Genomic DNA, 22,525 nt, shown 5'->3' with positions numbered 1-22,525 from the left:
CGCTCGAGCCGGGTCCTGGACCTCCCGAGCGGGCAGGGGGCGGTGGCGCGGCCCGCTGGGTCCGGCTGAACGTGGGCGGCACCTACTTCGTGACCACCAGACAGACCCTAGGCCGGGAGCCCAAGTCTTTTCTCTGCCGCCTCTGCTGCCAGGAGGACCCGGAGCTGGACTCAGACAAGGTGCGCCCCGCCCTCGGGCGCGCCCGCGGCCTTTGGACCCTCAAATTCCCCCCAGGCGTGTCCCCAGATTCCTGCGACACGCTCCTCACAGACGGGCTCCTCGGTCAGTGGCCCACTCCCTTCCCCTTCCCCCGCCAGGCTGACCCCGGGAGCTATTCTCCCCCATCCTCAGGCGCACCCCGCCTGCCTCTCCGACCCCACCCTTCATTTCGTTCTCAGCGAGTCGTTCTCCACACTGTGCCCACCGGCACCCACGAGAACCCACTCCACACCCCTTCTGCATATTCCTCCCTACAGCTTATCCCAGCCCTTCAGATCTGCATGTGTTTTCCCCTGGCTCCTCGTCAGCCCCTCACTGTCTGTGCCAGATACATCCAGAACTGGGTCAGGGTGCGCTAAGGCATCTCTGTAGCTTTCTCAGACTTCCTCTCGGACCCCTCTGCCAAGTTGGGTGACAGCCTGAGTTAAGGGATGGCTTCGACAGCTGCAGGAAGCGCTTCTCGTGATATCACACTTGTGGTCGTGGTACTTGAGCTCTTTTCTGGTAACAGCCACTGTTTTAGGTCCATATTTGAGATCAGATATATTCCTTGGAAAGAGGTTACCATTTGCCAGTGCAAACTTAAGATGACTGATTGAGACCCGAGGAAAATGAAAACAAGAATGCTGTTTGGGCAAGATGCATGGCTGCAAACCAAAGGGTAGAGAGATGCCAAGACACTTAACCTATTTTCAGTTTGAATTTTTTTTTTTTAACTTTACACGTTCATCTTTTAGTTCCCAACTTACAAAAATTGACCGTGGCTGACACCACCTTCTATCCAATGTAGTACTCAGTGTGTTACCTTGAAATAGACTCAGGGTTGCGTAGACATTGGTTGATTTCATTTATTCATTTCTTATAAATTCATCATTTATACCTTTCCTCTAATAAATCTCAGGTTGATGGAAACTTGTCCTGCCCTGACTTTAAAGAGATTCCAAAACTCTTGCTTATAAAGGAATTGTTTTTATATACCCCGAGTCTTCCTTATTGCGGTAGAAACCAGTTTCTTCTTGTTCCTTTTATTGTAAAGATGAGTAGGATTAAAGCTGCTCAGAGCCAAGTCTTGGCAGTGCCAAGCTTCCTCTGGGCACAGAGCTGGGGTGTGTGAGTTACAGCTGGCAATGCAAACTCCCACTGATGTTGGCCTTGAGCTCAGGAGCATTGCCAACTAAACAGAGGTTTTCTTAGAATTAGAAATGTGATTCAAGGGCAACAGAGAAGTCAGAATGTCCATCTCAAAGATTTAGGTCATGCAACTATGGTATTTCCTTCCTCTCTTTCTTTATAACAAATATCCCACAGAAAAATGTTTATTGTGTCCAAGTAAAGATTTTAGAAGTTCAAGTCAACACCTAGATGATATGACTGTACATCCATAAATGATCTTAAAGTACAAGATACATAAAGTTACCCTTCTTGCCAATAGTTTGTGATAAGCAAATGTCTAGGAAAATTTGCCCTCTCACTAATGAATTGTAACAGAGGTTGAAATATCGCTCTGACTTGGTCCGAAAGCTCCGCAGTGGTACCCTTGTGTTTGATTGACAGGACGAGACAGGGGCCTATCTGATTGACAGGGATCCTACCTACTTTGGTCCAATCCTAAACTACCTCCGCCACGGGAAACTCATCATTACAAAGGAGTTGGCAGAAGAAGGTAAGAACAGTGTTTGAACTGGGCATGTTCAAAATTCGGGTCAAATATATTTCACAGATTTGACTTTTGTTTGAGACTTTTATTGAGCTTATGTGCAGATGTAGGAAAGATTTCTGGAAGTGAACAGGGAGCTTCCGATTACCTAGTGTCGCCTGAGGGAGTCTTGTTTACGGAAGCCCCATCAGGCTCTGTCCAGCCTCCCTAAGGAGAAGGAAATTAGCTCAGCTTTGCCGGTGGCTTCAGCAGTTTTTTTCTGAACCAGCCAAATTGTTAGGATCCCTTTTTACATTTATTTATTCTAGCAGTGAGTGTCCGTAGCCTGAAGCAGCACATCTCTGACATTTAGTTATTTACGTTTTCAATTTTAGTTTGAACTTGCAGCTGTAAAAAAAATAAATACTTGGCCTCATTTCTTTTAAAGACTGGTCTCATGCCTCCTTGTAATTTTTTGCAGCTGACCTAATTCATTCTTTAGTCCATTGTCAGGTGTCTATCATCAGTGGCCTCATCTTTTTGTTTTTTAGGGCATTTAGGCTGTAAGTAGGTCTAGACATCTTTCTAAAAGACTTGGCTTGGTCTCACCGAAGGCCTTGAGTTGAAGATTGAGGCCTGTCCCTAAACCCAGGGCACCCTGAACTGAGTAAGAAAGCTGTAAGGCTATGTTAGTTAATTAAACAGCTGTAAAACACCTCTGTTTCAACCAGTAAAAAGAGGACTCGCTCTCTTTTTTTAACGTTTCAAATGTATACAGAAGTAATAGAAATAGTACAATAAATTCCACGCATTCACCATCCAGCTTCAACAATTACTAACTCATGGGTAATCCTGTTTCTTGGAAAGAGGAATCTTAAGCATCTTTTCTAATGCCTTTTTAAAAACTGTTTTGAAATAATTTCAAACTTCGAGAAAAGGGCAAGAATAGTAAAGAACTCCCTTACCCAGATTCACCAATATTTAACTCTTCGTCATGTTGCCTTGTCAATCATTCATTCTCTCTCTCTCCTTCCTGCCTCCCTACCCACCACAGTTTTTATTTCTGAACTATTTGAGAGTAGATTCCAGCCTTCATCCCTTAATATTTCATTTTGTATTTCCCAGGAATAAGGATATTCACTTATATAACCACAGTACAGTTATCAAATTGAGGAAATTTAATATTGAGAAATACTTTTATCTAGAGTTTGTATTTCAGTTACGTCAACTGTTTTAATGATGGCCTTTATAGCAAACTTTTTTTCTGGTACGGTATCACACATCTCACTTAGTTGTTTTAAGGCCTTCGATTTTGTTTAGCTTAAGATTCTTTCCATGGTTGCCATTTGTATTGTTCAAATAATAAACATCCTGTTTAATTTGATCCACATATATTTACACACAATCCACCTCCGGTCATTTTTAGAACAAACTGCAAGCTTAGGAATTTTCCAGTGTGACAAGTGCCAAGAACTTAGTGACATATGGGAAAGGTGTCCTGCAGCTAATGGGCAGGTGCAGGAAGAGTCAAGGAAGGTGCCAGGTGCAAAACCATAGGTATGAAACGGAGTGAACAGGGCAGACCCTTGTCCTTGACTCGCTTTCGTCGGGGAAAAGGTAATGGGTACATCCTAAACAGCAAAGAAACATTTCCTCGGCCGAGGGAGAGAGACTAGATTTGCCCTTGAAAAATGCAGTTCTTAGCAAGCATGTGAACTCCAGCCTTCCTTGCTGTTGTCTGGGGAATTCACACACGTCTCTAACTACAGTTTGGTCCTTGTTCCAGGTGTGCTGGAAGAGGCAGAGTTTTACAACATCGCGTCTCTCGTGCGACTGGTTAAGGAAAGGATACGGGACAATGAAAACAGAACTTCACAAGTAACGGGTTTTGAACTTTTAAGGGAAAGCTACCTCACATGGCTGTGTTGTCCATGCGTCTGGGTGTGAGTAGAAAGGATGGGGTGCCCTTGCAGCCGGAGGTCCATGTTGAAACACTGTCCATCTGCCAGGCAGACAGCGCGTACTCTTCCAGACTTGTTCAGAACAGAGAAATAGAGAGGAAGAAATAACAAAGACAACAAGTCAGCCTCGTGTCCCTTCAGAAGAGTGGGGAGGTTGCGGCTGCTCACCATATGGCAAGTGGGAGGAGCGTATAGCACTTTAGATCCAAAACCTGTTCTCTGTGACAGAGTATCCGTGTCCCTCCGCGTAAAGACCAAGTAAGGTCTCGCTTGCACTCGTCGGCCACTATTAGGGCCAGCCTTTAACGTGTGACCACGTCACATCTGGCTCCTCCCAGCCGCTTGAAACCAGTCTCATGGTGTAGATTTTAGAAGCTGTTTGTGAATCGTGCTTCTGAGAAAATAATACCAAGCTTCTCTTTTTATTATGAAGTCTGGATCTTGATATTAACTCAATAGACATAGTAACAAAAATGAAACACAATTTGCCACCTAGTTTGAGAAAGGAAGACAGTAGGACATACTTAGTTTATTTCATGTCACATCACCCATCCTGTGTCTTAAGTGGCCACAATAGCTTCAGTAGGCCCTTGGGAGTCTATGACTACGAGAAGTTCCATGCTCTCAGGAGGCTTGAAGTCTAGCAGGAAAAACAAGACACTCCCTTTCATGTAATTAGGCTCTATTTTAAGAAAGCACAACTGCAGTCACAGAGGACAGAGTCAGACTCCACTGTGACCATCTGCCCTGTAGCATGACGTGCCTCTTATTAGATACCGGTAGTGGATGCTTTCTTGAGATCTAATCTATTGCAACATAGAATTTTTCTGTGATTGAAAAGGCAGTACATTTCTTTTCCAAAGTGAAAAACAGTCCCTTGCTCTTTCTGTGTTAGACTTCATATATCAAAGTTTTCTGGCTCTAAATGGAATTATCTAGTTGGATAACTGACACCTATGATAAAAAATAAACTCTCTCATCACTTTATCTCCAGCAGTTTGCAAAGGTGGGAAGAAGGGCTTATTCATTGAGCTCGCTTTCATCTGCCGAGGACCGAAAGGCTCCTTGAATGTTCAAAGATGAGTCTGTGGTTGGTTTGCAGATTACCATGTGAAATATGATCCAGTGTTGTTAATCTTCTTGTCATCTCATATTTATGTGGCATCATTCACTATTGCAGATATTTGATAGCTTAGACATTCTGAAAATATGGCTTTATCCTCAATTTTCCATATTCCAAAAAAGCTTTTGATTGCTTAGTATAAATTTTGATGGTACCATGAGTTATACAATTTGAAACCATTCAAATCATAGTACCTGAACATTCTAGTTCTTTGCCGGTGAGAGCATTGTAAGATTTCTATTTGATGACAGCAGTTGAGTTAATTAGCACTCTGGATTCTGAAGGCTTGTGGATTTTACCCAGTTGGAAGCTTTTTATTCTAGGCATGCCAAGACCTTTTTGATGTTAATTGATCTTTTCATCTGTCCTTTTTATTTAGTGAAACTCTAAGCAATGATTTGATGTTATTCAAAGATGCCCTCTTTCACGTTTGTCACATGTGGCTCTCAGGTGAAGTTGGCCATATGTAGATTTCCATGGCTGTCCCGTCAAACACATTATTTCCTTTAATTTGTCTGTGTTTAAAGGAGACCACATGACACATGTGGGCAATGATATAGGGTCCTACCCCGCCCTTTTTTAGTGATGTCTCATCTCTTTAGTGGCTGCCATAATTCTACTACTTTGCTTTTTCTGATAATATTTTTTGCTAGGTGATTGATCTTGGCACATTTCAGAATACCAGCGATTTACTTTGAAAGAGAAAAATTAAAAAGAGGCAATGCAGACGTCTCAAATACCTGGGACTTTGACCTGAGTTTTGTATGTGACACACCTGGTTGTTTCCGAAGCGTGGTTAGACATGATCGAAATCTTCAGTCAGATTTTTCCTACATTTTATATGGAAGGAAATTTTTGAGGAAATGTTAGCACCTTGGTGAGTGAAAGCTACACCTCATTCAGAAGGAGAAAGCATAGAAGAAAGAATACAGTGTTGTCAGGCCGACTTGGGTTTAAGCCCTAGCTCTACCTCCAACCCACACAATGGCTCTCCAGCTGGGACAAGACACTGTACGCTGACACCAGTGTCCCACACGTAGTAGGGAGCCAAGACCTGCCTTCCAGGACTGCAGTGAAGACCAGAGAAGGGAGCGACACTCTGGGCTTGTGGCACTCCGTAATCAATAGCTGCTTTTGTGTATCTGCTATTTCCCAAGTAGTGATTTGTTTCAAAACTAATTGTCCAGGTAACTGAATCCCACTCATCCTTTTGAAAAAGTTCAAAACTGAATTTTCTTCTTTCTCAAGGAAACAATCCATATTTTCTTAAACTTGCAATTGACCATCACTGATCCCTCTCTCTACAACTGAGCATCCTTGTTATGAGTCTGGGTTGCTCTTTGCTCCAGCAGGTGCCCCGTGCCCTCCGGGACAGGCCGTGGGTGTGCAGCTGTGGGACCCGACGCTGAATGGGCCCAGATTGCTAAACACCAAGTGCTCCTGTGCGGCTCTAACTGTCCTTCTGCGAACAGGAACTTTCATCTGGTGCAGATGCCTCCCTGCAGCAAGCCTTGCCCTCCCCCAACTTTGGCTTCTGCTGCCCCACAGGCCAAGAGTCATAAGTGTGAGGCTTCTCCTGCGCTTAGTGCAAGGGCTTCGTGCTGCAGCTCTGGGCAGCCATTTAGGTGCTCAGCCTTTTGGCTTCTGTTTCTAACATGTTCTAGAGCAGGGGTCCCTAACCCTCAGGCCGTGGACCAGTACTGGTCTGGGGCCTGTTAGGAGCAGGGTCGCTCAGCAGGAGGTCAACAGCCAGGCAAGTGAGTGAAGCTCTATCTGGATTTGCAGCTGCTTCCCAGCGCTAGCCTCAGCTCCACCTCAGATCATCAAGCATTAGATCCTCCTAGGAGTACCGGTCCCTGGTGCCAAAAGGGTTTGGGGACCCACGTCTAGAGAGCTGAGTCTGACTAGCAACTGGGTGTCCAGGAGTTCAGTCCTATCCTGACGCTGCGTGGAAGCAGCAGCTATTTCCACAGGCCTCAGGTCCCAGTCTCACAAAACTGCCCTCACTTCAGGCGCCAGGCCCAGTCCTGGTGCCCAGGCTACCCGCACTTCTGTCCAAGTTGGCTACAAATTCAAGGGTTTCCACGATGCCCCTTGCGGGTTTGATAATTTGCTAGAATGACTCACAAAATTCAGGAGGAAGCTATATTTACTGTTATAGTGTATTATGAAGGATACAAAGAGCCAGGAGAAGAGAGAGGCGAGGTACCGAAGTGTCCTGCGTGTAAGAGCCTCTGTCCCCAGGCAGTTGGGGTGTGCCACCTGCCAACTCGTGGGTGTGCTTGCCAACTTAGAAGCTCCGTGAACTCCATTGTTCAGGAGTTCTTAAGTGTGTCATTACATAGTCACGATTGATTAAACCATCGATTATTGATTATTGAACACAGTCTCCAGCCCCTCTCCCCTCTCCAGAGCTCATATGCTGGGACTGAAAGTTCTAAGTCCTTAATCACATGCTTGTTCTCTCTGGTGACCGGTCCTTAGCATACAAGAGACACTATCACTCAGGAGATTCCAAGGATTTTAGGAACTCTGTCTGGAACCAGGGACAAAGACCAAATGTTTAACTTTATTGTACCACACATCCACAGCGGGGACATGACGGCTAGCAGGGAGACACTTTCACTTTTCGGTGGCATCGGCAGAGGGTAAAGATAGCTTGAACATTTGTATATTATGGGATTCCTGTTTAATACAGTAGTCCCAGAATAAGGTGTCCCTCTTAATAAACCAAAATGTGGTCTACATTTTCAGCATATATGTCACATATGAACAACTGAAGAAGAAAATGTGGCTTTCTTGTCCAAAGTAATTTCATTCTATTTTCTATTTAGCGGAAATAGACAAAATCTAAGCACATAATTCAGCCCTTGGAACTTCAGAGTTATTTTCCCCACTGATTCACATCCTGGGACCCTTTCTTTCCTTGGATAAGTTTGTATTGAGAAAGTACAGTGCTGCTTGTAAAAGGGGATAGAGGGTGGTGCCAGGAAAGAAATTCCAAGCAAACTCCTTTGCAGCGTTGGTTCTTTTAGCCGAGGCTGCTGCAAACTGTCGTGGCCTTGAAACTGTTCTTTCAAGTGTGTTCGTGGTTGTCACAGGGCCCCGTGAAGCACGTGTACAGAGTCTTGCAGTGCCAGGAAGAGGAGCTGACGCAGATGGTCTCCACCATGTCTGACGGGTGGAAGTTTGAGCAGGTATGTTTCTTAAGTAGCCACAACCCCAGCATCTTGGCCTAGAAGTCCACGTACTTTAAACATCACCGTCTGGAGCCCGTGAATAACCCTGGGAGGTCGGTAGAGCCTGTTCAGAAGCATGAAGAGAGCGAGCCACTTGGTGTGGATTATTTGCTCAATCGTACATGATGAGTTGGAAAGAATCGCTATTAGTCTCTTGTCTCCCAGCTTCACATCCAAAGTTTCAACTTTGTTATGCCCCAAGGGAGTCGGCCAGCTTGTTTCAGCTTGAAAGTGCCTCTCTATGATTTTTGTCCTCCCTCAGCGATTTTTTCCCGGAATTGCTCTGTTGACACATTCTAGAATAAATATCTAAAGAAGGTATTTATTGTCATTCTGAATGTATATGGAATCCACCATAAAGAGCATGATGCGCAGGTGTGGTAAGAAGGGGATCCAGTGTAATGAGAAGCGTGGCATGGTCGCTTCCCGCCAGGCTGTCGATTTCTGCTCTCTCAGCTTTGCGCTTGTGATTGCGGTCTCAAAACGAAGCCAGAAGAGTCAGACTTTTACTATTTTCTTCCAGTAGATGGCAGAATTGTTCAGTTCATCTATTCAGAACATAGGGAAGCTGAACATGAACAGAATATATTACCTTCCACTGCAGGATCAGTTCTGCCAGTAAAAGTTATTTTTTTGTGTCTCTGTTCTCGGAACCAGCGCTGGATTATTTCTCACGCTTACATTCCACTGCAGAATCAGTTCTGCCAGTATGGCCGCCTCATCCTTGTTCAGGTGTGGCTTGCAAAACATTGCCACACTTCTGCTCCAGAAATACTTTCCTTGATAATACATCTGAAGCAAAGATACTATTAAAACTTTTTTAAAGTATTCTGTGAAACCAGTGAATTCTTTCCCTTTATTTTTCTCATCTCGTGAATGTCCCGCAGGCAGACAAAGCGAGCTCCCATTGACCCCATCATGTGCATGAGGGAGCGGAGCACAGAGAGCCTGCGGCGTCTTCAGCCCGGCCGGGCAGCCAGTCAGCCATGGTCTGACTCGAGGCCCCCCGTGCTCGCCAGCGTGACCTCACCCTGGGGCTCGGCTTCTCCCTCTGCATGTGTACTTCCCGTTTATAATTAACTCCTGAATTCAGTTCTCCAAAAGGTTAAAAGTACCGGCAGCGCCTGGCTTAGAGGAGCTCTTCAGCGATACCCGTTGTGCTTTCCAGAGCCTTCTGGGCGCCAGTCTCCCAAGACGTCTAGGGCGCCTGCCAAAAGGCGAATCGGCTCTGCATAGGTGTTTTGGCTGAAACAAACATCCATTTTCATCACAGAAACATTCCGCTTCACCTCGGCGTGCGCCGGAGGAAAGGCGATGTTGGTCCTGTTGCTGCCTTTGGAGTGTCTGAGCTGCCGAGCTCAGGCGGCAGTGGCAGGACGCGTACTTCGCCTCTTTGGGGAAGCCTCTGCTATGACGCCCTGATCAGTAGCTGAAATTTAGTTACCCCGGAGGCCTCCATAGTCCCAGAGAATTCTTCATCCATGGAGACGCAAAACCGCACAGTTCAGTCAGGAGGAGCATTCGATTCGGGTAGCACTTTCGTACATTAAGATCACTGGGTGTTCACCATATTCTTGTTTCATCTTGTTTTATCAGCTAATCAGCATCGGCTCTTCCTATAACTATGGAAATGAGGATCAGGCAGAATTCCTCTGTGTCGTCTCCAGAGAACTAAATAATTCTACCAATGGCATTGTCATAGAGCCGAGTGAAAAGGCCAAGGTAAGAAGTCGCTTCACCAGAAATTTGTCTCTTACCCGTTGGTGGCCGGCTCCTCCGCGGGCTGTGCCCAACCTGTCACTCATCATTTATTCCCTTTCCCTCTCAAACCAGCTTTGCATTTCCTCTTCCTTTCCGTCTTTTACTCTTGTAATTTAAATCAAGATTTACGGAGCAGCAACAGGGGTTTTTGGTTAGGAAACATGATCTGAAATAGGGTAGACTTTTCTCAGCCTGTCAAATCAGTGAAGAAGAAAAGCTTGTTGCCACTACTAACTGCAAAGTAAGAATTCTGAAACTCAGAACTGGAAAGGATTTTGCCTTTATTATTTGAAACTGTTCTCAAGTTCTTTCTTCTGCTGCTTCAAGAGAAAATGTATTTGGTTACCTTTGTGACTTGTTCCCTTCTTAAGTTACTGCAGAATTGTATGCTGTTTCCTTCTTTCTCCAGCACACGCGTGCGCGAGTGCTTGCACACGCACACACACGCACGCACGTACTCACTGTGATGCGCCTGACCATTTCCTTTAGGGAGCAGCAGTCCATTGGCGGGCTCGGCCCAACCCTGTTCTTCAAGAGTCTTTTACAGCTAAAGTGCTTCGAGGAAGGCTGGGGCCCCAGGCCTGCCCAGGTCACCAGGGCCCAGTGGCCAGCAGCTATGGGTCTCCTTTTCCCTCAGCGGTCTGCTTAGCTACCTCAGCGTCCAGAGTCCAAGCCTCAGCCCTCTCCCCCATCTTCCACTTGCAGATTCTTCAGGAGAGAGGATCTCGGATGTGAACTCCAGAGTCCTAAACGTCAAGAGAGCCGCCCAGCAGAGCACCTCTGGGAAGTGAAACCTTGCTCCTGTACAGTAACCGAGCTACTGCAAAGCAAAGCTGAGCCTGGTCCCCGGTAGAGTGTGTTCTGGTCAAAACCAAAGGAACCCCACCCCCACCCACAGGAACCTGGAGACAGATGCAGCTTCCGGCTGCAGAAGACCTTTTCAGAGACCTGCTTTTGTTTTCTTAGCCAGTTTTCCACCAAATCTTCACAGCAGCTTCTGGGCCAGGTTCCCCATTGGAACCCTGATGGGGGCCTGGGGGCGGGGGAGGGGAAGGAGAAGGCCTAGCTCCTTGTATGAGCCTGTACTTCAAGGAGGCTGCAGCAAACGGAAAAGGATTGTCCCTGAGCTGCACCATGTTTTCACCTGAGTGTGCCACGGTAGGTGTTGGCAGCTCTCAGGAACACTGTCATTCCCTTCCTTTTGTGCACCCCGGACAAGTGTAGCAGATGCAGAGAATTCCGGCTTCCATTTGTCGAACTGAGCTGAGGTTTTGGCTAAAGAGTTGCTGGAGTACCCCACATTCCTATGAACAGAGCCTCTTTTGAGGAAGGGCGGGGGAGCTGTCCTTGCTTATGGCTGGGGCTTGGGGGTTGCTGCTCGGGGCGTGGGGCATTCAGCTGCTGCCGCATTCAGCTCTGCCTTGTCTCCAGCAGCCTGGACCCACCACGTAGCTTACTTTCTCCCCAAGAAGAGGTTGAGGCAGGTGGCATCCTGCACGGAATCAGACAGACAGATGGGAGCTTTAGGTAGTTGGTATAACTGCTTCTGTAGCCTTTTCTTACCCTCCATTGGCCTGTCTTCCTTCCCCAACCTTTCAAACTGGAATAAAGGGACTTTGGACCCTTAATGGCACGGGGTGGGGATGGCTATTTCTTTGCCAAACGTGTTACGTTGTAGTATCCAAAGTGTTATTTCTGTGATCGTCTCTTGGAAATGCCTTGACTGAACGTGCGACATTTGTTTGTGTCTCTTCTTGGTTTCTCACCTTGGCAGACCTGCCCCGCAGCTGTGTCAGTGACCCCACACCTTCCCCACTGGTCGAATTAGAGTCTGAGGACCCCCCCGAATCCTTGACCCCACCCCTTACCATCACTTCTTTCTGTGGAGTGCCATGTCCTCAAGGATCAGATGCTTGTTGCCCCAGGGGAGCAAAGCTGTGACCACAGAGCTTGTACCTGGATATTCCCTCCGAGCTTTTGAGTCTTGGTGAGCTGTCACTGTATGTAAAGGGGCCAGAAGATCCTTTTTTTTTTTTTTTGGTGACTTTCACAGTATGACAGGTGGTCCAGAGAAGGGGACGGTACCTCGGGGGAACATAAGATCCTTTTTTTTTTTTTTGGTGACTTTCACAGTATGGCAGGTGGTCCAGAGAAGGGGATGGTACCTCGGGGGAACGTTCCATCTGTAAAAGCCACCTCAAGCCATTCGCTCCTGGGTTCCTTCAAAGTTCAGGTTCTCTGCTCTACAGTTCCACTGCTTACTAGGTGGCCTGGGGTCGTGATGCATGGAAATGACCATAGACTGTGCCAAATGGCTTTTGAGCTTATCACCTCCCCATGCCTGGATTCTCACTTCGACCTTATTTCTCTGTGTGTAGAGTAGGAGAGAAAGGAGTGTACAGGGTGTCTGCTGACACGTGTATATTTGCACACCAGCGGGAGTGTGTGTGTTTGCACCTCAGAAGTCTGGTACGTGCCCAGGATTTTTACAGCTGTAAAAGGTTGGAGGAACTTCTGCCTACAATGAAAGCAGTCACCTTTTCAAAAAGGTCACAGGCATCCATCGTATCATCTTTGGGGTGGGGGGAGATTTGAGCGTGTCAAGGCTGCTGTCCCACACCGTCCAGAGCAGGACAGAAGGCTTTGGAAGAGGCTCTCTCGGCTAGTCGGAATGAGCGACATCGGACGGAGAGGAGCCCGATCCCATAACTGATAATCAGCCTCTGGTCCCGGGCCAGCGAGGAGGGCTAGAGGGCAGGCGTGGGCGAGCCCCTCGCGAACGCAGTTACTTTTATTTCTCCCTTCAGAATTCCACAGTGGATCGTGTACAAAGACTGCCGAGCCCCTCGCTAAGTGCTCTGGGAAACAGACGTAGGCAACATTTCTTATCTCCTAGACAGCTGGCTTTCACCAGGTTTCACTCCTCATGGCAACCCAGCGACGATTGAAACTATTCCAATGCTCCAGGAATCTCAGAATGATTCATTTCTTAGGGTTTCTGGAAAAGTATTTTCCCCAAGCTCTTTATGAACCAAGTTGATGTTTTTCCTTGAACGCCTTCTCCCCGCCTCCCCCGTCCCTCCGAGTCGGGCTGATAACTTCAGAGAGGACTGGCCATTGGTTTGGGGCGGGGGGTGGTATGCGGCACATGAACGTGACCCATACTCTCCAGCTGCCCAGTGCTGCCGAGTGGGGAGCGTCTTCCTGCTTCATTCTCTGCCCAGGTCTGAGGCCACAGGTAATGGAGGCCAGGCCCGGGGAGCAGCCTGGCGTCTCCTGAGTGACAACACGGTAGTATGCATCTGTCTTTTCCTCAGAATCTGCTCTTCACCCTTGGCACTGAGCTGGGGCCCAGCCTCCTCTAGAGTGACTTTGTTTCTGCGGTTTTCACTGATCTCAGGGGTGTCTATGAGATGTAGGGGAGGAAGGGACAGAGATGTTGAGTAGGGCCAAGAGGACACCCACACCGCCCAGCATGGCCTTTGATCCAGATGTTCGGGGCCATGCCTTGTGGGTGCCCTTTGTTACTGTGTGTTTGAATAAAGTCTGAAATGTGACTTTTTTTTTTTATGTCAATAAAGACATAAACTTCTGAATCTTGAACCCTTTGGTGTATGTTTTCCAGTACTGCCAGCTCCTCGTTCCCCATTGTCGCCGTGGGAGATGAATTTCCCCGCAGCTTTTCCAGCAGGCCTTCTTAGGAGTCCTGATTCCTCCTGCTAAAACTGCCTGGGGGAGTTGGGCTTTCTCCCTCCTCACTTTCATTTTACTGAATCTGAAAGGGCCTGGAGGGTGCCCAGAAGCAGAAGGTGGGGACAGATGGCTACCCACCAGAGAGCTGGAAGCGACAAGGAGTATGGGATGGTTTTTAAAGGAAAAAGGTCTTCTCGGAAGAGGATGAGTGACTAGGTACCCATTTTCTCTGCAAGGTGAAGGATGAGTAAGAAATGTGAGATGCGAATCAAGTAACCAGCAAATGAAGGATCGGTCTCAAGGCACCAGGCAGAGTGTGGGATCTTTAGGCGGCCTTGGTCCCTTCCCATAGGGTGTTTACAGCCAGGGGGACGACTACGTGCAGAGGCAGTGAACAAGGCACACAGTTGTATCAGCCGGGGTCCCACGGGGGACGGAGACCCCAGCAGTTAACAGGTGGTGGAGAAAGGAAAGGGCCTCGGGGACACTGAGCTGTCACAGGTGTAGTGATTGCAGGACCCAGTTATTTCTACGAGGGCAGAGAGCAAAGGGAAGAGGTGAGCACCGTTAACAATGTGGAGGCTCAGAGCCGGGTCCCTGTGCAGGAGAAGATGCAGCTCCGGGCTCAGTGAGGCTGAGAGTGTGGGGGAACCTCGTGAACCACACCCCTGGAACTGGCTCCTGCCGCCAGAGCGAAGCTGCGCGTCGCTGTGGTTTCCGATAACAGGAAGGAGCCTCTCCCTTCTTTTCTCTCTGGCCTTGCAATCTCGGGTTCCTCACAGGCAAGCCTGGCAGGGGGTGAGCTGGCGAAAGAAAAGACGGGCTGGGCAGCTTCCCAGCCCCAGCAGCGCAGGGCAGAGTCTGAGAGAGAGAGAATGACATTAACCAGCTCTGCCGCCGCTTCCGCTGCTCGGCGTCCACCTACGTGCTTCTGTGCGTATTGGGACTTCCACACGATGGTAAAAACAGTGTTATGCCTTCATGGAACAAGGTGCAGCTACTCTACACCTAAATAATTAAATAAATAAATGAATGAATAAATAATTTAAAATATATCTATGATCTTGCCCTCTCCCCAACAGGAGACACAGCCAAAAGGGACACACTGTTCCTGGGTCTGAGTGATTCACATCTATTTCTGGGCTTGGTGGGTTAGACAACATCCAATTCGTGATGGGCAGGCAGCTCAGGCCACATGGTCACTTGATGTCCCATGGTTAGGTAGCGGGAGCTGTTTCTCAAGAGAAGAGGATCTGCAATAGAAAGCAGGGATCCATTCTAAAGCCCTGGAATTCTTCCTGGCGACTCCAGTCAGGGCTTGCTGGAGGTTTCACCAGCATTGGCAATAGATCGTTTGAGTATTGACCAATCTGCTCTGGCATAAAGCCCAGGTGTCAGCCCAGAGCTAAATTTTTAATAAAGGTCACACCACACAGGTTTTACCAGTAAAGCTTTCCCCTGGAGTGGACTGTTAACTGCACTAAGCCAGCTTAATTCCTTGATTGGTTTTCTATACAATGTAATTACATTATTGCTAAGGTTTCTATTTTCATTTTTACTTAAAAATATTGTCATTAAGAGCATCGTTTTCTATGGGGTTTCACAGTAGAAATCTAATTCAGTCTAACCAGTTCTACCTTTAGCCCTTGTGTGTTGTAGCTTTTGCCCTCGTGGGCTTGCCTTTGTGGCTATTATCTCCATGCCAAATGTGGACTATTATCCAGCCATAAACAGGAATGAAATTCTGATACATGCTATATAACATGGATGAAACTGGAAAACATTCAGTGAAGTAAGTCAGACTCAGAAGGATAAATATTGTATTATTGAACTCATATGAAATATCTAGAACGGACAAATACATAGAGACGGAAAGTAGATTAGAGGTTACCAAGAGCTGGAGAGGAGTGGAATGGAGAATTATTGCTTAATGATTCCAAAGTTTCTATTAGGGGTGATGAAAAAGTTTCGGGTATAGATAGATAGTGGTGGTGATTGTACAACATTATCAATGTACTTAATACCACTGAATTATACACAAAAATGGTGAAAATGCAAATTTCATATTGTGTGAGAAACTAAGTGGAAATTATGAACTTCATACCAAAAAATTTGAAAATTTAGATGAAATGGACACCAAAATTGATACAATAAATAAACTATGAATAATTCTAAATCTCTGAAAGAAATTGAATATGTAATTAATAACCTCTCCACAAAAACACACTGGGCCCAAGGGGCTTTACCAGTAAATTCTACCAAAGATTTAAGGAAGAAATAACATCTTACTCTTCCAAATAAGTGGCAAAAAACACTTTCTAAATCATTTTATGACACTCAACTAATTAATACCAAAACTTGACAAGGACATTACATAAAAAGAAAATTATAGACCAATCTCATTTATGAATATAGATGCAAAAATCCTAAGATATTAGCAAATTGAATCCAGCATATATAAAAAGCATAGCATGTCATGACCGAGTTCATTTCAGAATACAAGGTTGGCTTGATAATTAAAAATCGATAAATGTAAATTCTCCACATTAGCAGAATAAAAGAGGCAAAGTTTCTGATCATCTCAGATGATGCAGAAAAAGAATTAGATAAAAGTCAACATCCATTCCAGATTTTTTTAAAAAAAAAAAACAACTTTGCAAACCAGGAAGAAAGGGAGTCTACATAATCTGATACAAGGTTATCTACAAAAAAATATGGTAGACATCATACTTAATGGAGAAAAGCTGAAAAGCTTTCCTCTGAGATGGAGAAATGAGAAAAGAATGCCTTCTATTTACCATTTCTATCCCACAAGCAGGGCCCAGCTAACTTTTCAGAGCAAGAAAGTGATACATTGCAAACTTTTCCGGGCATTTATCCCGTTGGATGGGAAGGAATGGGAAACAGAAAGACTGGAAAGAAGGTACTGGAGTGATGAGAGTCTCCAGTTTTGCTCATTCCTTTTTTTCTTCTGAGGGTCAGAACCATTAAGTATGATGTCAGAACCAGAGTGGGAAGCAACATCTTTAGGATCACCAATCAGATGATGTTAGGATCATTCCACTTTAAGCCAAGAAGGGGCCTTGAAATATCATCTCCTACCATAACCCTGTCGATTCACAAGGGAAGAACTGTGGTCCACAGATTAAACGAGTTCCCAAGATCCTACTGCCACTGAGTTGCCATTTTCCCTCTCCGGTTGGTAATATGAGTCCCTTAAGTCCACTGCAAGTGGCCACAGGTGCAACGGCGAATCTGCCTCCTGGGACAAAGGCTCCGGAGCAAAGAATAGCCAGTGAAGAGGCAGAATGCATCAGCATTGCAGAAGTCCAGTGGCATAGCTTTACCCTACCGACATCACAAGCAGAATGCTGGGACTGGTCACACTTGGATTGTGACATCAGGGGGTAAAATTGCAGGCAGTCTTTGAGAGGGGGGCCAACTTGACGGCGAGACCACAAAACAGCCGCCGAAGGGAAAGGTGAGAAGGCAGTCATCAGATCTCGAGAGATGTAAAGGGTTGGGTGGGGACACACTGGACTGATGGGGACCCTCCCAGAAGCTGGTGAGGTGGGACCACGGGTGAGGCCTCTGCACCTGAGTGCCTAAGGATCCTTTTCCTTCCTGCCACAGAGCAGCCATGTCTCTGGCTCTCCCCGACATGCAGAGAGTTTCACGTAAGTACCTGCGCTTCCTACCTTTCTTCTGAAGGACCAAGGAAGTGGTTCCTGTCCCTTGTCATGTGACTGCTTCCTGCCATCCACTCTCTTGTCCAGGATTTGGTCCAGAAATTAGGGCTGAGACAAGGAAAAACACAGTCCCCGATTTATGCCCCCCATATGGGTTGACCAATGACACAATTCCTGTACCCCATGGTCAGACAGCTGCTTCCAAGAGAAGGACTGGTGTACCCCTCAAAGGCCCCTCAGCCCCTGCCTTGGCTTGTGCATGGCTTTGCTCTGTCTTCCCAGGGCCAGTCCAGGACCACGTCCCAGTCCCGCAGCCCCCTGCCCAGCCCTCAAGACCCACCCAGGGCCAGCTCCTGATGAGTAACAACGGCAGTATCTGCACGTTTGAGGACCAAGTCCTCTGTCCCATTTGCCTGGAGGTGTTCCGCAACCCAGTCACCACTGCCTGTGGCCACAATTTCTGCATGACCTGCCTCCAAGGTTTCTGGGACCACCAGGCTACCACAGGGGAGATGCTCTATTGCCCCCAGTGCCGAGAGAGCTTCCCCTCCAGACCACGCCTCTGCAAGAATGTCATCCTGGAGGAGATGGTGACCTGCTTCACCCGGGCCAAGAGCCAGAGCCCAGGGTCCTCTTGGAACTTACCCGGGCCCGGGGACGTGCCCTGCGACTTCTGTTCCCCTCAGAAGCTCAAGTCAGTCAAGTCGTGCCTGCAGTGCATGGCCTCCCTGTGTGAGAAGCACCTGCGCAGCCACTACGAGGACCAGCTGTTCCAGGGCCACCAGCTGCTGGAGCCCGTGTGGGATCTCAAGAGCCGCTTGTGCCGCAAGCATCGCAAGCTGCGGCGCCTCTACTGCCGCACGGAAGGCTGCTGCGTTTGCGGGACCTGTCTGCTGGAGGAGCACAAGGACCACGACACTATCCCCCTGGGGGAGGAACGCGCCCGCAAGGAGGTGAGGCTGGGGGTGGGAGCCAGGGGCCTCGTGATTCTGAGTCTTTCCCTGAAGGCGAGTCTTTCACGAGCTCCAGGCACACCTTTCCTCGGAGAAAACTTCCGCGCCCCTTAAAGCGATGGCCACGAGAGTCACGGCAAGCCACGAGACAGTGCTGGCAGGTTGAAGGAGCAAGGATCCCAAATCGTGTGTATGGATCCTATGTTCGATTTTTCTTTTTTTTTTCTCGCAGAAAAAAAGAAAAGTGTGAAAGAAAACATCAAAATACAAACATGTCACGTTAGGGTGGGCGAACTCCTTTCCTTTTCTCTATTTTCAAACGTCGTTTCATATATTTGTGTCGCTTTTATAGTGGAATTCTTATGTATTAGACATTCTGTCCTGTGTATTCTCTAACACTGCCAGTCCCACGGAGCCACGCATGAATGGCCCATGGCAAGGGGCTTGTGCCCATATGCAAATCAACTCCTCACGCTGTGGAGTTCAGCTGGCACTTTTTCCATAGGAAGACATTCTGCAGGAAGGAAGCAGCAGCGTGTTGATTTACCATCTAACGCGAGCTTCTAATTTTGTTGCGGGTCAGCAACAGTTCACGAACGGGCATTTGGAACAGCGCAGTTCTGTATATTACAAAACGTGAAAATGCTCATTGTCGGAATAGGTGAAGATAAAAGCTTATGTAGAAGGAACTGGGCCTGGCAGCGCTGCCCTGAGGAGCCCAGGGCTCCGTATCTGACGTGCCCCTCCTCGACCCACTGCCTCCCAGGCCTTGTGACCCGAAACCCAATGGTCATCACTGTCAGGGGCAGAGAACCTGACTCCTCAGAATGGAGAGACAGAGTCTCAGGGAGCGAGAGACCAGGAGTAGAGGGATGACCCTTGGCCAGCTAGCCTTCGTTCTTTCTCATTCTCATTTCAACCTCTTAAGAATGTGTCTCTTCTGCGGACTTGAACATGGGCTACTTACAGAAGGACCTCTCCTAGGTCACCTCTCAATCAGGAATCCTCTCCTCCTCCACCCCACCCTCTCTCCCCAGCTCGAGGTGCGGCAGGTCCAGGCCGACGTGGAGAACCAGATGCTGATGATCACCTCCGACAGCCAGAAGCACCGGGGGCAGGTGGCCTTTCTCTCGGTAAGGTTGGCCCACCCTGCCCGAGGCCCAGGCTTCCCCAGCGCCCTGCGTCAGGCTGAGGGGGTTCTCGGGGCTTAGAGTGGATGGTGTGGGACCAGGAAGACAAAGAGGATACCTGGGCCACCTCCAGGCTATGACAATAGGGGTCCCAGGGTGGAGCTCAGAGATGCCTCTCTCTGTACTCTCCTACCCGCCCCCCCGCCCCGCAGAAACTGATCCAGACAGCGCGCAATGAAGTGAACTCCTACTTCTCAGAGATCATGCAGGAGGTCAAACATCTGCAGATGAAGGTCTTGGATTTTGTGGATAAAGAGGAGGCAGCTGCCCTGGGGAAGCTGGGCAGCTCCATCCAGCAGAGCCACAACCGGCTTCTGAAGCTGGAGGGGGACAGTATCTGGCTGCGTACCCTGCTCACCAACCGAAATGACCAGCAATTTTTGCAGGCAAGGCCCCACTGCACCCCACCTCCGCCCCAGGTGCTATCAGAGCCTCTACTCCTCCTCCACCCACAGACACGCCAGACAAGCCCAGACCTTGGATTAAGTGATCAGGGTTTGGGGTGGCCTCAGGGAGCTCCCTGCGAAAGGTCGCCGCCCATCCTGAGCTTACACCAACACCCTTAGTTTCCTCTAGCTCTGCATTCGCCCTTACCCTAACTTTCCTGCCTTCATGTCCCCGGAACGTATGGGGTGTAACTCAGCACTCTGGGCACCTGACAGTCTAAGTTTCTCCACACTCAGCCAAGCAGGGCTGGAAGTGAGACCAGAACAATCGACAGAGCCTGGATTGCAATCCTTTTTGGTTCTGCAGCCCTAGCCAGGCCCTGCAGCCTGGTCTGGTGCTGCGGTAGGAAGCGACCAGGCAGGGCAGCTGGTGAGGTCGGGGCGGAGGGTGACGGCAGCCTTCTCTGTGGGTGGGTGCCCCGGGCTTGGGAATCCCTAGCACAGCTTTCCTCTCTTCAGCGGCCATCACACCCTTGAGCAGATTTCTGGGACTATTGCTCACCTTGTCCCCCACGCACAGCAGGAAGCATTTGGCGAGGTTTTTTACTAAGCAATTAAATGCTCAAAAGAAACCCTTCCCCCATCATTTTTTAAAAATCCACTTTGCTTAACGCGCTAGGCCACAGTGGCCGTGCCTTTGGAAAAGCCCTCACCTCAGATGTTCAGACAACCGGGAGCAGGAGAGAGATGCCCAGATTTGAAAACAGGCAGATTCTCCACTTGCCCCGCGGTTCTGGACACCACCGAGCCCCTGGCATAAGCAGGAGCTCCTGGCATCTGCCTGGGCCCTGGCGGACAGATGCTACCACCGGCCCCTTCCTGCACACAGGAGTTCCCCAGGCTAAAGCACTTCTCTGACTCCATGGAACCCCTGATGGGCACCAACTGCGAGGAGGAACAGAGCTTTCTCCAGCTGCCGGAGACCTTGGAGGAGCTCAGGAGCCGGCTGGTGGACATGGGTCTCAGCTTCATCAACCAGCTCCTCCTGAAGGGTTAGTACCTGGTGGCCTGGGGCCACTGGAGACACGCCTGCATTCCTGGAGTGTGATGGCCCTACCTACGGGCAGTGGCTGGGGTTCTGGGCACTTGCAGAGCACCCTGCTTGCCCGCACGCGCCTCCTCCAGGTGACGCGGCCTCCTGGAAGCCCATACCTCTCTCCGAAAGGCGGGCTGTGGGAGTGTCCTCAGCAAAGCCCCTCTATCTCCCCCAGGCATTAAAATGAACTCCTATGAGGTGCTCCCCCCAGCTGTGGACAGGAAAACACTTCTCAAATGTGAGTGGTCAGGGCTGGGGTCCGGCCTCCTGGGTGGGAAGGACCCCAGGTGCCTCGACTCCCCCAGCTCCACTTCCGTTCAGGCCAGGGCTCCAGCTCACTGTTGCCTCGGGACTGGAGACCTCTGAAGGACTAGGCCTGTGACTCTACGCCCTGATAAGAAAGGGGGAAAGCCTGTCCTGTGCAACCGTGGGTGGAGCAAGGCCTCGCCTGCCCTCCAGAGGCCGCTCTGCCCCCGTCCCCGGCCCTGAGATGTGGCACAACCTCTGCCCTCAGCTGGGGGCCTGCCAGCCTCCCCTGGGCTTTAGCCAAGCCAACTCGGAGGACCCTGTCCAATTCCACCTCAGACAAACTCCCTTTCATTTGATGTTCCTGCAGCCATCTGCCCGTCCGGGCTGGGGGCCAACTCCTAATGACTTTTCTGAGATCGCCAAGGTCAAGAGTGACTTGCCTTTGGTGAAGCCCTCTGACCTCCTCCAGGGGCCTTTGACTCTCCCTCTGTCCCACTCAACCTCGTGTCCTGAATAAATAAAAAGTCTGATGAGGGTGGGGAGGAAGACTCGGTTCTCAACTTCTCTAGAAAGATGGAGCGAGCCTTGGACAGCACCCAGCTCTCCTTCCAGACTGTCAGTGCTCTCCCCTCCATCCCCAGTTGGGGACCTAAAGAGTGGGGGACAGACACTTGGACACCTCTATGCGAATGCCCTTTGGCTTAGCACCTCTTCCCTCCAGGCTCTCAGGCTCTGCCCTGGGGCCCCTGACCCTGGCTCCCTCTCCTGTCCCCTCCACCCAGGTTACTGCAACCTGAACTTCGACCCCACCACGGCCAGCGAGGAGCTCTTCCTGTTCAAAGAGACCCACTCGGTCCTGAACCTGGGCATCCTGCTGGAGCCCTTCACGGCAGGCGGGCCTTTCCCCGGCTTCAAGCAGTGGCCGCAGGTGCTGTGCTCGCGCGGCCTGTCCGAGGGCCGTCACTACTGGGAGGCCGAGGTGTCCAACTCGTGGGTGTGCCTGGGCGTCACCTATCGCCGCAGCCCCTCCCTCAGCGGCCGCCCGCGCCGCAACATCGTCTACCTGCTGGGGCGCAACCCCTACTCGTGGTGCCTGGAGTGGGACTCGCTCAAGTTCTCCGTGTGGCACAATAACACGCAGACGGTGCTGCACGGCGGCTACCACCGCACGCTCGGCGTGGCGCTGGACTGCGCCGCCGGCTGCCTGTCCTTCTACGGCGTGGCGGGCGGCGTCAGTCTCATCTACCGCTTCCTCGCCTCCTTCCTGGAGCCGCTCTACCCCGCCGTCATGGTCAGCAGCGGCGCCTTGGTCACGCTCAAGCAGGTGTAA

The 22,525-nt window shown here is 49.2% G+C and overlaps 2 protein-coding genes across 2 annotated transcripts; both read left to right on the top strand.

Moving 5' to 3' along the window:
• Positions 1–2: 2 nt before the first annotated feature.
• Positions 3–11,672, top strand: KCTD2 (potassium channel tetramerization domain containing 2; the record flags this gene model as incomplete). Its single annotated transcript, XM_015589610.2, has 6 exons — positions 3–179; positions 1,774–1,882; positions 3,642–3,733; positions 8,041–8,136; positions 9,775–9,900; positions 10,645–11,672. Coding segments are annotated over 6 exons (630 nt in total), but the record flags the coding sequence as incomplete, so codon positions are not given.
• A 5,600-nt stretch (positions 11,673–17,272) lies between these two features.
• Positions 17,273–22,525, top strand: LOC102880256 (tripartite motif-containing protein 47-like). The gene is made up of 7 exons (XM_006912400.1): positions 17,273–17,309; positions 17,604–18,274; positions 19,312–19,407; positions 19,617–19,850; positions 20,740–20,902; positions 21,122–21,184; positions 21,978–22,525. The coding sequence occupies exons 1-7, from the start codon at positions 17,273–17,275 to the stop codon at positions 22,523–22,525; spliced, it is 1,812 nt and encodes a 603-aa protein (XP_006912462.1).

Source organism: Pteropus alecto, unplaced genomic scaffold (assembly GCF_000325575.1).
Source record: "Pteropus alecto unplaced genomic scaffold, ASM32557v1 scaffold134, whole genome shotgun sequence".
In the NCBI taxonomy this organism is placed as follows: domain Eukaryota; kingdom Metazoa; phylum Chordata; class Mammalia; order Chiroptera; family Pteropodidae; genus Pteropus; species Pteropus alecto.
The sequence above is the reverse complement of the archived record's forward strand: the minus strand, read 5'-3'. Positions and strand labels throughout refer to the sequence as shown.